General features: G+C 33.1%; 1 protein-coding gene across 5 annotated transcripts in view; it reads left to right on the top strand.

Annotated features, from left to right (window-relative positions):
* The window catches only part of rdgA (retinal degeneration A), a 281202-nt gene that overhangs the window by 81430 nt on the left and 184724 nt on the right, over nucleotides 1-15048 (top strand). For all 5 annotated transcript variants that reach the window (XR_013005773.1, XM_076404439.1, XM_076404422.1 and 2 more), the window contains exon 2: nucleotides 11596-11980. Coding sequence is in view for 4 of the 5 variants with exons in the window: in XM_076404439.1 (XP_076260554.1) it covers nucleotides 11663-11980 (318 nt within the window). In the remaining variant the exon portion in view is untranslated. The remainder of the gene's footprint in view (nucleotides 1-11595; nucleotides 11981-15048) is intronic.

The raw sequence follows: 15048 nt of genomic DNA, 5'->3' as shown, positions 1-15048 counted from the left end.
CCAAAGTATTTTAAAGGACTTTCGAAATTTTCGAAGTTTCAAAGTTCTCGTTGAATTCTACTACCAAGTTTTGCAATAACTGAAATAATTTTGTTCCTAAGACGGAATCGAAATCTACTCATACCAGTATTATATTCGATATTAATATATTTTTAAACTTGGTGAGTGTATTTTATAAAGTAACATTACTGTTCGGAAAATGAAATTTCGTAAAAATATTCCAAGTTCCGGTTAAGTAGGCGGATTATTTCTAGCCAAGTTTTTCTTAATTATAACTATAACTATAATAGTATTAAGGTGTATTAAAAATATTTAATACTGTGGATTCGAACTATTCTTTTTGTTTTAAGTCGGCCTTCATTAAGAAAAAAAGTGGTACAATATACAAGTGCCGTCCTATAAGTACTTAGCCTCACCGCCCGATGGCACTACCTTCGCCAGACCATTTTACTGTCATTTGCTGTTACATTATCGACTATTATCGAAATTTTAGGTGAATCGGATTCGTAGTTTTGTTCTGACTGCGTGAAGACTAATATCGGTCGATGATTCGATTCTTGTTTTTGGAAATAACACATCGAAATCAAAGAGCGCTAGGATACTAGGTACGGTGACTCTTCACATTGGATGGCGTTCGTCGAAAATAGGTTTGACTACTTTCAACGTTGGTTTTGGATGAGTCACGTTCAGGTGCCTCGAAAACGGCTACCACGGAGGATAAAATGACAAAAATTCACGATGTCGCATTGACTGACCTTCGATTCAAGGTGTCCGACAGTAGGAATCTCAAAAAACCGCGTAGTTTATATCTTGCATGACATTTTAGGCATGATAAGGTTGCCGGCGCGTTAGATTTGCTCACTACTAACAACAAGTGTAACCGTGAGACCAATTCAGAGCAGTATTTGACGCTGTTCAAGCTCAATCTGAAGGAGGTTCTGCATCATTTCATGTCATATTAACACTAAAATATCCAGAACTATATCAATTAATATCAGTTCTTAATCGAGAAAAAATTGTCTTAGCTATTCCGTGATCACCAGATACAGAGTTTTTTTAAAGCTTCTTGCGAAAATATAAATACCATGTAAACAAAAAGAACAGACGAATTTTGATATACTCGAATTTTGTTAATCTATGTCAGAATGCATTTTTTGCACGCGTTGGGTTTTTCCTTCACAGGTAACAACAACGAAAAAGCCGAACGAATAAGACACGTTAATTTGCCCTTTCTACAAAAAATGTCAAATGTAACTTTACATGATTATACTATTGTATATATAGTCTATTCAAAACAGTAGTGACACACATGACCTGCCAAAACATCGCAATGTTGCTGCAGCAACTCTAAGTTTTAGTACATATTGGTTCTGACATAACAAAATTCTAATCTAAATAAAAAAATGTTATGTATTATAATTTATTTAAACATTATAGTACATCTTAAGTAGTACACAGTAATTTATAAGTTATAGTTGTTTTATTATATATACATTGAACTTTCTTCCACACTAATATAGGTGAAGTTCTAGGTGCTTTTTTATATAATGGTATCCTCTGAAGACCTAATCAACCTAATTAAAAATTGTATATCTGAGTAATGTATTTTATTTTCATTAGAGAGCATATTAATGTTTTACGTTTAGTTTTTGTTTCCTTCGATGCAAATGTTTCGTTGTAAAGTTATTTTGATATTACCATATTTCTTCTTAGTTTGTCTTGTTACTACCTGTATACATATTTCCTGATAAAACTACATTAAAATAACTGCATTCTCCTTAATGCATTTGCCATATCAGCAAAACAGTTAGTATTATTTCTCTCCTCATACATTTTAACCAAATATTCATGTATATTCTGAACAATAACACACATGCTTATAAAGCTTTCACACTCTATAATATAATTTCCTACAATTAAAGTATATTAATTCTATACTGATCTTTAGTTGTTTCTTCTTTCATCACCCTGTCTTGTTAATTGTCAGCATTGAATCGTAAACCAACATTCATAAAGTTTTATTCAATCACTGTCACTTTCAGAAACACTAATCAAGTTAATAGTCAATCTGTATGTTTCCAATCTATCAAAAACTTGCTCAAGATTCTACTATTTGTCAATTTCTTCTTCAATGTGTCTGATCGAGCTCACACAAACCGAAGGAGTTATTTTCGACAATGCCTCTTTGCATAAATCCAGACAGTTCTGGTTTTAATATCCTCCTCGACCTGAATATCTATTGTAATAATTCCTTGCAATACCCCATATCAACTTAATTGGATTAAAAATACAATGATAGGGAGGAAGAACTCAGTCAAATCTCACGCCTCCAGGTGCCCTCACTTTCCCCAAAAGGGGATGCAATATTTTCGCTATGCCGATTAATATATAGATTAAAAATATACATTTCAAATACTCGATACTGAAAACATCAGTGCTAAGTATATGGCATATCGCGTCTTGTGTTTCCGACCGGTTTTAATCGAATAAATGGGCTTAAATGGGCGTACAAATTTGCGTGGCTTGGGATTGGAAATATCTATTTCCGAAAACAATACAATGCATGAATCGTTATTGAATTATCAAATGAAAGAATCATAGTACGAAAAATAGTTGAGGCTTCAAGAAAATCGCAGTCTTTTTAGTATTCAATTTTTATCGACGCATTGTGAGAGGTCAAAAGAAGGGAACCATATGTCACGCCCCAATCTAGAGCAACGGCCTAGTTTTTGGGATTAACTTTTTATTTTTTCGTTGAAGAAAGTAAATTCACAAAAAGGACCATTTGAAGAAGAAAAATAATCGAATTAAAGTTAAATATTGTAACATCCACCATATTCAGAGGATTTAGAATGTAGATTTTTTGACTTCCAAAATTTAAAAAAGTACTTTACGAACAATGAAATAGGAGGTTATCGCTCCAACGGGTGCCTTTTTGAACATATTTCAAAATAGTACTTTTTAAACACTTTAGAACTTTTATGAGCTTTAAAGAATGTTTAAACAATCTGCAGAAACCTATGAAATATTATATAAATTGGCGATAAAAAGGAAAAAATATTTTTTGAACATTATTTTAAAATATATTTTAAAAACTTGTTGAACAACCGTTTTATAGAACATCGTTTATGTACTTTTAAGTTTATTTAAACTGAATAAATATTTGAGCAGTGTAAGTAATTGCTATTATTATCATTCTGCCCCTAAACGCTTCTGCTCTTAAATGATGGTCCTGTATTTATCTCAGCGAACGCAACCAACAACTAAATCCATTGCCTTGTTGAGATAGGGATTAGTCGTAGACAAGGGACGATTCTGACCTCTATCTTGATTTATCTACTGGCATTTCCATGGCTATATTGCCACTATCCATCATATCTTAGGCCGGACTTTTTTTTATGGCTCTTCTTACATTCCCTGTCTCGCGCTCTCTTTCTTTTCATCAGTACGATCACTTATCACTTTAATGAAAGAAGCATTAATTTTCCTTAAGTATTTTCATTATGCGAACGGGCGAGATACAATTACAAAATTAAAAATGATAACAAAGTAAATATTATACCATAAACGTAAAGCTCAAATCGTCATAAATACATACATATATATATATATATATATATATATATATATATATATATATATATATATATATATGTAGGTAACTATTAAATAAATAAAGGTAACTGTTAAATTCGATTATATTTATTTCTCTTCATAAACCAAAAATTTTCCATCAAAAACGTTTAGAAACAAAAACTCACATCACAATTGTCGGTTCTGGTTTCAAAAATTTAAAAGTGCCGAGTGGACAGTTCCAAGACTTATTAAACGAAAACCAAGCTCAAATTCTCAAAGGACTAGAACATTCAGACAATTTATCAGCAAATGAAAATGACTACAACAGGTACTGATTGCATTTTAACATCACGATTATTTGTCAGGAAAGAAGAAGTGTTTTCTGTGACTGACAATGAAAAGTGTAATGAAAAAGATTCAAGAAAATCGTGATTAATTTCGTCACCGAAGCCACATATTCATGAGCAAAAATTTTGCTGCGAATATGATGGAATCAACAAGGTGTAGTGCATTACGAGTTGCTAAAACCGAACAATGAAAATGTTGTTGCAGATCTCCACCGAAATGAATTGGAACAATTGAATTATTATTATTCAATTAATACATTGTTACTAGTCGTTTCCGTCTAAGCTACAATTTGTCTTTATGATAACTTAAAACTAGATATATAACTAGGAGGACCCATCGGCCCTATCTCAGTCTCTAGTGAAATAATGTTTATACATGTCACTGCTGAATTTTTTAATATATGCACCTCACTACACAACACTACACCAGATGAGATGGTTTGATTCTTTTGAGTCTGTGTCATGTTCTGGTGATAGCCACAAGCTGCAAAAATATTTCAATATTCTGAGAGATGAGAATGGAGTGGAGTTCTTCATGCCCCATGCATTTCTCTTGATTTCTTGACTGACTGTGTGTATCTGAAGGTCTCGATGTAGGTAATCAGTCCTATAGTATTTGGGTGCACCCACAATAACTCTCAGGACTTTGTTCTGAAAAATTTGTATTTTTTTATGTTACTCTTTTCAGAACATCCCCATAATTGCACTCGTATATCCATATAGGTTTCATTATTTGCTTATATAATAGCAATTTATTATATAGTGACAATTGTGATTTTCTTCCAATTAGCCAGTACATTTTCCTATATCTCAATTCCAGTTCTTTTCTTTTCTTCTTTATATGTTCCTTCCAGCGAAGTTTTGCATCGAGATTCATTCCGAGATATTTAGCGTTGTTGCTATATGGAATGATAGTATTATTTAATGTTATTGGTGCTTGTACGGTCTGTTTATAGGTGAACTGCACATGTACAGATTTACTTTCATTAATTTTTATTTTCCAAGCTTGTGTCCAATTATATATATTGTCACTTGCCTGTTGTAATATTCGTGAGGCTTCTTCACTATTGTCTCCGACAGCTATAATCGTAGTATCATCAGCGAATGTAGCCATTGTGATATTTTCCATTTGTGGTATATCACAAGTGAAAAGTAGATAAAGTATTGGTCCCAGTACACTTCCTTGTGGTACACCTCCTTTAGCTTATTTTATTGTAGAGTAAGCTTCTTCTTGTTTAACTCCAACATTCTGGTTGTAATGTATAATTTTAATGGCTCGGTGTGTTGTTTTGGTAGCATTTTTTGTAGTTTATGAACAAGGACTTCATGCCAAACCTTATCGAAACCTTGTGCTACATCTAAGAATATAGCTAAGCATACTATTTTACTTTCGTATGCTTTTTCAATAACATCTGTTATTCTGTGGACCTGGTCAATTGTTGGGTGCTTGTTAATAAACCCAAACTGATGTGTTGGTTTTATTTTTTCCCTCTATGATCGGTTTTATTCTTTTCAACAGGAGTTTTTCAAAAACCTTAGATATTACTGGCTATAGGTTTTATTTCGTTTGGTGTCTTCCTAGGTTTTGGGATCATTATAATATCGGCAATCTTCCAAATGTCTGGGACATGTTTTAATCTAAATGCTGTATTGATCAAATTGGTGAGTTTTATAATCATCTCTCTTGGTAGTTTTTGCAATAATTCGCCGGTTGTTAAATCGTAGCCTGGTGATTTCCTGCGGTTAATGTCAGTTTTAATAACTTTGGTTAACTCCTTCTGCGTGACTAATTCAATCAATGAATTTTCAGCTTTTATGTCCGGCAAATTATGTTCAATATTAGTTTCATGTGGTGTGAAAGTATTTTCTAGATATTTAGCAAATGTTTCTGCTTTTTGGTGATTGTCACGTGCTCAATTCCGACATAGGTCTCAGCTTGGGATATTTTGTGGCTTTCCAGAGTGAGTAATCAGTTTCTTATCATCTGTTAAATTTCTCAGATAATCATTTATGGTTTTGTATTTAATTTCCAGTATTTCCCTTTTCAGTCTTTGTGTTATATTGTTTAAACTATTTTTATTTTCAGGTGTTCTGTTTTTTTGCCACTTTATACGTATTTTACGTTTTTCAGCTACCATTTCCTTCACTTCTTCTGGATAATTAATTCCTTTAGTTGTACTCTTAATTTCAGGAGTATTATTCCAAGCAGCTTGTTGAGTATCTATTACGAATATTTCTGCTTCAAAATATAATTGTTCAGTTGTCTTGAGGGGTACATTTAGTTGAATTCTTTTGTTAAATTCTTCAGCAAATCCTTCCCAGTCTGTTCTTTTATTTGTTAACGTTGGGTTTCTTTCTTTTCTTATTATATTTTCGCTCAACGTCAGAATCACTGGCGTATGATTTGAACTTAGCTCAAAATTTTCTTCCACTTTTATATAGTTGAATGTTATGTTTCTTACTATGAAGAAATCTAACAGGTCTGGGGTTTTTTCTTGATCAGTCTGCATTTAAGCCATTTTGGTTTAGTTCTGCCATAATTTTTTTAAGTTTTAGCTGTTAATGGAAGCCCCCTTGCCATAACTTTGATGTCTTTCGTTTGTTTGTCTTCATAGGAGTGCCATTGCAGTTTCAGAAACTCTAAACAATCTATTATTTTTGTGAATGTTATACGACATTCGGCGTTTAGTTTTATTTGTCCATTGTTTAGTACCGTTCCTTTGAATGTAGTTGGACCTCATGTTTCGTAAAGCAAGTCAAAGTCGGTAACATTACTTACGATAATTGGGGATGACCAGGGCATTCTAATTTCTTTATTCTGTTCATTGTTTTGTTTTATTTTTATTTGCTGTGGTGAAGATCCTGGGGAATTATTTGCTTTTCCTTTTTTATTTTTAATCGTTATCCAGCCTACCTCTTTCTGCAATTCTTCTTCATCTGTTTCATATGTTAGAATTGGAGTGCTTTTGTTGGCTTTATTGTTGTTTTGTTCTTGCCATCAGAGCTTTGTTTATTTAATTGTAGCTGGAGGGCATTTATTTGTTTTTGCATATTGGCTAATGCAGTTTTCATTGTAGAGTGCCTGTTCGTTCTGGGTTCTAGTTGTGTTCTCTAGGTTCAAAACTGCAATATGTGATACGCCTGATGTCGATATTTCCATTTTATCCATTTTTTGTGCGGTGTTCTTCTCCATATATTTTTTTACTTATTGTTGAAATAATACGGTTATTTTTATGTTTCAAATTATCCTTGAGTTTTCGACCCTTAACGTTTTATGATATTTTGCATTTATTTTCTACTATACTGACCTTTTTTCCGATCGCACTTTCACTTTTTCACTAGTCTTTAAAATGTTATTGTCAAACTTTCTTTTAACGCCGCATTTGCTACACAGATGTTGCACTTTTGTTTTGTTTTACTGACCGTCTCTCCGAACACGTCTTTGAACGACATGACTTGAACCTCTAGACTTTACCATTATTATAAACAAATTTAAAATAACCTGAATCTAAAATATAATTATCGTAGAAAACTTTTTTTTTAAATTTTTTCAATTGATAAGGAATATTTAAATGTAGAGTTGCAATTAAAGAATTTATCTGGCCCTGTGTACATGTTGTTTCTTAGAGTGGACACTGTTAGTGACAATACTTTTATGTACATGTATATATTTAGTTTTTGTAGTTTTTAAAGTTTAGTCATTCAAGTTATACATTTATTTTTCAACAGATTTTCCGTCAAAATCAGCAAATATCTTCTTTAAAAAGACCTTTTTTCATTCTTAGTTATGAGACGGTATTGCACCTATTGCATAAATATTTAACTGTGTTTCCATATTTCAATAATAAAGCCGATACATCCTTAGGCTATTTGGTATGTGGAATATTCGTATTTGTCACTCACATTTACTATGTTAATCGCTTGTAGCGTTAATACAATGCTCCCTAGGTGTTTCATCAGCTATTCTGGTTTTTAGATTCGTAGCGACGAATTTTTATTATCCATCTATAGAGTATATTCTATATTTATAATACCACACTTGTCACCAACTTTTAAACGAAGTTGAAGAATGTCTGTAGAAATACCTTTATTCAACAGTTAAAAATTCGATAGTAGCAACATATTAAACTCGCGTTAACATAGCACTGAAACTTCCATATTTTTTCAACACGAAGTACACTGAATGCGTAACACATTGTATGCCCTAGGTAAGAAGAATATCACTTCCACGAGACTACCGGATGGTACTGGTACTGCTACAATAGTAACAGCTTCGAATACCGCTGGAACATAAATCCGCTTCCAATTATGACTGACATCAAGCAATCCCTTAATGGCCAGTACCATCGTATTTTGTAGATTGTTTTTTTTTGTTTTAGACTTTTTTGTGTTTTCTTAAATTATGACCTTGATTTGATCATACATTAATATTTCATTCAACAATTTTCTATAGATTGTACATACATTTTTAACATGTTTACTTTGTTATCTCTAAGTGCTAACTCTATAGTCTCTAAGTGCTAACTCTATAGTTAGATTATTATCTCATTTAATTTGATTAACAAAAGAAGGAAACATATAAACGTAAAACCATTACAGTCGAGAAATCTAGTTAAACACACTTTATTAGAAATATCATTTATTTCTCCTACGCACAGCATCCATTTTAGAAATCAATTCGTAGATTCAGTGTTAGCGGAAAGGGTAGAGGTTACATATAAGTTATTTAACAGTTGGGTTATTAGGGATTTTACTAATAAATCGGGGAGATTAATTTATAGTAATAATCTATTTTAGGAAAGACAAATCTTTCATTTTCTGATAAATATTTGAATATATTAATTCCGCAAATGCCATTGTTATTAAAATGGTATTCCATGGTAATAGAAAAAATATTAATTTTAATATACAGTTGAATTCTTTTGAACAAACATATGAAAACTTAATTAAAAATTAATAACATGGAATAGCGTTAGCATGGAGGAAATCTATAATAAGTTTTGCTTTGGTGAAAAAGGATTTTCATTAATTTTAAGAATTTTTGATCAATGCTTCAATTGCCGGGAAATGCTTATAACAGCCTATAGAGTTCTTGTATAGAGTATATAGAGTTTAAATCATGATCTTTTAACTTCAAAACTATTTTATTTTAACGGAACGATATGGCGATTTATTTGAGTCGATTGCACAAACCACTTTGCCGCTCGGATTATATTCTAATTAAATCTCTCTTAATATCACGAACCTTTAATCTCACAAACAAGCACTAATAAGATGTAATGATTACATTTTATACTGATTTAGCCAATTAACTAAAATTCTGGGTTTTTCACTATCCAAGGGCATAAAAACGTAAGAAAAAAATAAAGGATTAATATGAGGGCAGACAGTGTCAAGTCAAGTCAAGTAACGAAAGTTTGTAAATCAAGCTTGTAAACCCAGTAACTTTTTGGATAAAACAATTTTTTCTTCGTAATCGTAATCTGCCTTTAAATAAATATATTATTCCAGAGTTTTTCAATTTTTTATTCCTTCCGAATAATAGGTTTTGTCACAGCATTCAAAATTGGTGTTTGTTTCAGTTTGTTTACCTCATTTAACCAAAATATCTTACCGCTCAACCAGGGTTTCAACAGCAAATAGTCGCATGAAACTAAATCTGGTGAATATGCTAGATGAGGTAGCAATTTCTAGCCCAATTTATAAATTTTGGCATAGTGACCATGAAAAATACTTAGATTATTCCGTGGTCTTTGGTATTGTGTCATGTATTCATGTTTTGCCAACTGTTATGAATTGGAATAATGAAAGTACATGATGATGAATTAATAAATTTAACTCTACTCCATGAACTGTATCGACCATTTCTGGAGTGGCGACTGCTTTAGGGCGACCTGAACGTTGGGCATTACTTATGCTTCTACGACCAAAACTGCACTTAATAAACTAGTACTACTTAGTAAAGTCACTGCTTAACTATTGATACTAATGTTGTAGAGTCCCCATAATGGTTCCCAGTTGCCACCATCTTAGAGTAGTCTATTTGTAGATAGCAGTTGAGGAGGGCAGTGATGCCTTGGAATTATTGGGCGGGAAGTTCAAAACGTCACGGACTTATCAATCTGCCTTCATAATATCCAACAATCATGGAACACTTAGCATTTAGATATAGAAAATGTTCGATTATTTGAAATGACAAAAAAAGAAAATGGCATCGACAACCGAAACTAAATTTAAATTAGCCAAGTTGTTATATTATTCACTTACTAAGATGTGGTTTCTATTATAAAAAAATATTTAGGTGAAAAATCTATCCCCAAAAGCAAACTGTGGATTAATAATAGCTTTATTTTTGAAAACATATATAAAGGAAATATTGGCATAGATTGCTTTTGTTTACTTTCTGTTTATGTGTTTATATGTTTATCTGTCGCAGAACTCCTCGCACATTCTTTACCAAATCTCGCCATAATTGCCGGTCGGCCACAGGTCGTATATAATTAGTCTATTTTTCTGATGTCATTCTATGATATGTCGATATCGCCACAAAAATCTCTGAGAAATTCATTAATTTCTCATTCGACAAACATGTCCAAACCACTGAAATTGACAGAAATAAATTTGTTTTTTTGTTTGTCTGTCACACCCACGCTATATGCAGCAACATTTATAATCAAGACAGCAATCAACGGTTGGTTCTATTAATGAGGCACACTATATCCCATTTCTCTTACTTCCTGTTAAGGTTTTATAGGTTGGAGTAATATCGGTGTTTTAATTTAAAATAGAGGTAGTTGTGAAACTCCAATCTTTTATCCCATTCCTCCAGTTTTACCATACGTTGTAAAAATAGAAATAAATTTATTTAAACAACTTTATAAGGTGTTTTAAGCGGTTGTTTGTATTAGGTTTTTGCGAGTACTCGAATCATTTTTCTGTTTTAAAATTGTGAAAAATTGGTAAAATATACGTTAATAAGTATTTTCCATCATTTTATACATCTTTATCACATATTTTTGGTAAAATGACGTGTCGAAAGAACGATGTTGGTTTGGCAATGATTTGATCATTAATCTATTTCTGCACTTCTTTACTTTTATGTTGATATTGCATATTTTGTCAATTCGTGTGGTCGCCATTTTTTCTCATTTTGTATCTCAATTGATAAGCTGTTTGAAAGTTCCTTGAGAATTTGAGCTGGTTATTCACCAAATAAATGATTGTCATCGAAATTTTTGGTCCTTCGGAGGGTGTTAATGAGCCACCACTTTTAAATCAATGAAACCAATATCTGAAAATTGGAATCTGATCGAGCAGTATCACCATGCTTGATGTGACTTTAGCTCAATATTTTCTCAAATAAAACAACAATAGTAATAAATACCATAAATATAATTTTGAGCGTTCCATGATTACACATAAACTTTTTAAATAATACTAGATAGCAAACTGTCATTTTAAGTAGGGAAGTATCAAACCCATCGATTTTAGCAGTTACGTTAAGCTAATTAACGGCTATTCTCTTTAATACTTTGCTTTTCCTATAAATATCACTGATAAAAAGACATACAAGGACTTAATAATTAGAATATACGTATATTTTCTATATGATTCAAATATATGGCTCCTATTATTTGGAATATATTTATTGATTAATAATTTTATGTTACAGTATCAAAATGAGAAAGCCGTGGTTTAATATGATGGGTGGGCTACGGCACCGTGCGGCCCGCTGAGACATGCAGAGGCTGAGAACTACCTTCAAGAGGTCGCGCACGCCAACCGGAGCCGAGATGAAGACCCAGAGCAGCTTGGAGGTACCGAAGCAGATCCGGTCGGCCTCCTTCGATGAGATCCAGTTGGAGGCCAAGCGGATCCAAGCGGCGGCGGCAGCGGGCAGTGGTCAACCGCCCGACGGCCAGGCTCTCCTTCGGGTGCCGCAGTTCGAGCAGAGATCGCGCAGCGTCGACTCAGCCTCCGCCGAGGAATCTGGATCCTTCTTGGAAGTGCCACCGAGAAGGTTCCAGAGGAGGCGGTCATCTGGTGCCAAGAGTCCCGTAAGTATAATGTATTATAGTATTTTGACGTCTATTCATTTTAATTTTTCTGAGGTAACCAAAAATTATGACAATATAGTTATGACTTAATATTTACCTGGTGTACCGGAAAGTCATTACCAGTTTTTCTAACAGATGTCGCTAGGCTTATGTATGGAGTGTTATGATTTCACACATATATCAATTTATTCTACTAACATCAAGCTTCAAAGCTATATAAGTTATATTTTGCGAAAGTAACATCATCATAGATTTATACCTCTTTTAAAATGTCAAGTTTCGTATCTGAAACGTGTATTTGCGGTACGCTTTACTTTTCTAATTTAGTCAAATTATTCAGTCATCGTTTACTAATAGACACTTAAGGTGATTCGAAAAACTGGTGATTTTGAAATGCAAGACAAAGAAAGTTCTAGTAGTCCGAAAAAGTTCGAAGATGTGAAACTGAATTAGTGGATGAAGGCCCAACCCAAACTCTAAATCGAAAAACTCTAAAACTATAAAACGATTAGCGACCGATTACGAACAACGGGGAAGGTCCAAAAGATTAAAAGCTGGGTATCACATCAATTGAATGACATGCAAATTGAAAAATCATCTGTGAAATACTGCTTAAAAGATATGATTGGAAGTGATTTCTGCATCGAATAGTGATGGGTCATGGAAGCGTAGAATCTTATCATCTGGCAAAGTCGTCTGTTCGACTCCAAAGCAAAATCGTTTCAATACAATGCTCTATGTTTAGTGGGACCAGAGTGGCGTGGTGTATTACGAACTGGTGAAACACTTAATAGTAATCGCTACCATCAACAAATGATCAATATGAATCATGCATTGATCGAAAAATGTCCAGAATTGGTTCGATACAGGCTAAAGTGATTTTACGGCATAATAACGTGCCGTGTCATAAAGCAAAATCGGACAACGAAATGTTGAAAGCAGTTAGCTGAGTTATATTATCGCACCCATCGTACTCTTCAGACCTTGCGCTGTCCGACTATCAACTTTTATCATCAGTGAGACACTGGTTTACAGAGCAGTACTTCGCTAAGAAGGTAGAAAATGTCACGATGTATGATTTTTGCTCAAAGGACAAATAGTTTTTTGTGGTGGTATCCATAAATTGCCTGAAAAATAGGCAAGATGTATAGAATCAAACAGCCAGTACTTTGAATAAATACATTTTTACATTTTCTTGAAAAGTATGTAGTTATTATATATTATGTATATTATTATGTATGTTTTATTTTCGAAAAGAAACGGTAATGACTTTCCGCTACGCTTCAAGTAGACACGATGCAAGAAATCCTGCTGCACATACTCCATGTAGATACCTAATAGATGAAGATTTACGACAGTATGGGACACGTCAATTGTCAGGACTTTAGTTTTTATTTTTATTAATTCTCAAGCCGTATGGTTCTGCCATGCAAACTATATCATCAGAATGCTGAAATCCTCAATATCCCTATCAGCGAATATAGCGCGATGATCATATTGGTCAAGGCATTTGTAGTATCATATTGAACACCATATCTGTTAAAAAAATCGCATAATTGCATCAACTACTACCTATATTAAAGGGCAGTGGAGAGAAGACGTCTGCTTGGCGAACACTGGCTTCCAAAGCTGTCCAGAGTGAGTGCAACGTTAATTGCACGCACTTCAACTATTCAAATAGTTAAATCCAAATAGGTTTTATAACTATAATCCAAATAGGTTTTATAAATATATTCTGACGAACTCTTACAGTTCTTTTTATTTATAATATTTGCTCTTTTTTTCTAATATAATGTAATTTTTAAAATGGCTTATTTCCTTTGTACCACGATTCACAAATAGAAATTAAATCCATTAAATATTTTACTTCATATAGTGTGTGATGTGCTGTTTGCTTTCTTATGTAAATGTTTCTAAAATGATTTTCTAAAGGTTGAAGTTCATCTGAAAGATCTACATTTCGGGAACGAATATATGCAAAATTTTAACAATGGCGTTCTCTTAATGTTCTTAATAATTATTAGTGTTGAATTTTTGCTCTTTAAAAGTAAAATATTTAAATATGACCAAAATGACTTGAAATTTACAGTTCCAAAGGGCAGTGATTTTGACTGAGTAATATGCTAACGCCTATTAGGAAAAATCAAAATTGTCTTTGCCCCAAATTTGTAAATTATATACACTAATAATTAATTTTGATCTAAAATATGTGTTCTGAGAATGTGTTCCAAGAAGTTAATATAGCCAATGCAAACGAGATACACTCTTTTTATCAAGCTAAAATGAGTATTCGCCTTTTGAATAAAGCGACTTGAGTAAAAATACGCATGCACTAAGATAGCAAAACCATAGACTTTGCTTTCAAATGTTTACAGAGTCTGTTTACCGATATGTATTGATTAAAGTGCAAAACATTAATGTAAACCTAACCTTAAAATTCGATGGATTGGCATTTCTCGACAAAATAATAAAGTAAAATAATGATATGCCGGCTTGGTGGCGCAATGGTAAAGGCGATGGGACAGTCCTCCTACTGTTGCGATAGCCGCGGGTTCGAATCCTGCTGGGGCATGGTCGTATATTTATGTTTGTGATAGTTTAAAATTTGTGAATGTTCCAGGCAAGATTGTAAAATCCGAAAGGAAAATGATCCCAGTCACGTCAGTAACCAGGCTGGGTAAGACCGGATGTCTTCTGGGATGATTTTTAAAGTTGGTCACTCGCCAGTCGGTAGGCTTTAATGCTGAGGACCATGGTTCGGAGCCCACGTTAAACTGTAGGTCCAGTCCAGATAAACCCATAGTTGGTAAAAGGAGACTAAAATATATTTAAAATATAAAAAATAATGATATTTCATCTATTGATTTCGTGTAGGTCGTCATTGATTTTATTATTATTGAATCATTGTATATCGACCCCAAACCACGGATAAAATAATATATTTGACATTCAGTACTTTTGTTGTCTCATCTGAAAAAATTTACTGCCTAGGTGCGTCAACCACAGTTAGAAACTTGTAGTATTGCTGATCCATCATACATCACCCGTTGGTTTGAGTTTCAATAAAA

This window comes from Rhynchophorus ferrugineus, unplaced genomic scaffold (assembly GCF_030347505.1).
Source record: "Rhynchophorus ferrugineus isolate W39M unplaced genomic scaffold, kcgeb_rfMv2 rfM1, whole genome shotgun sequence".
Lineage (NCBI taxonomy): Eukaryota > Metazoa > Arthropoda > Insecta > Coleoptera > Curculionidae > Rhynchophorus > Rhynchophorus ferrugineus.
Note: the sequence above shows the minus strand (reverse complement) of the source record. Positions and strands in the feature narration are given on the sequence as shown.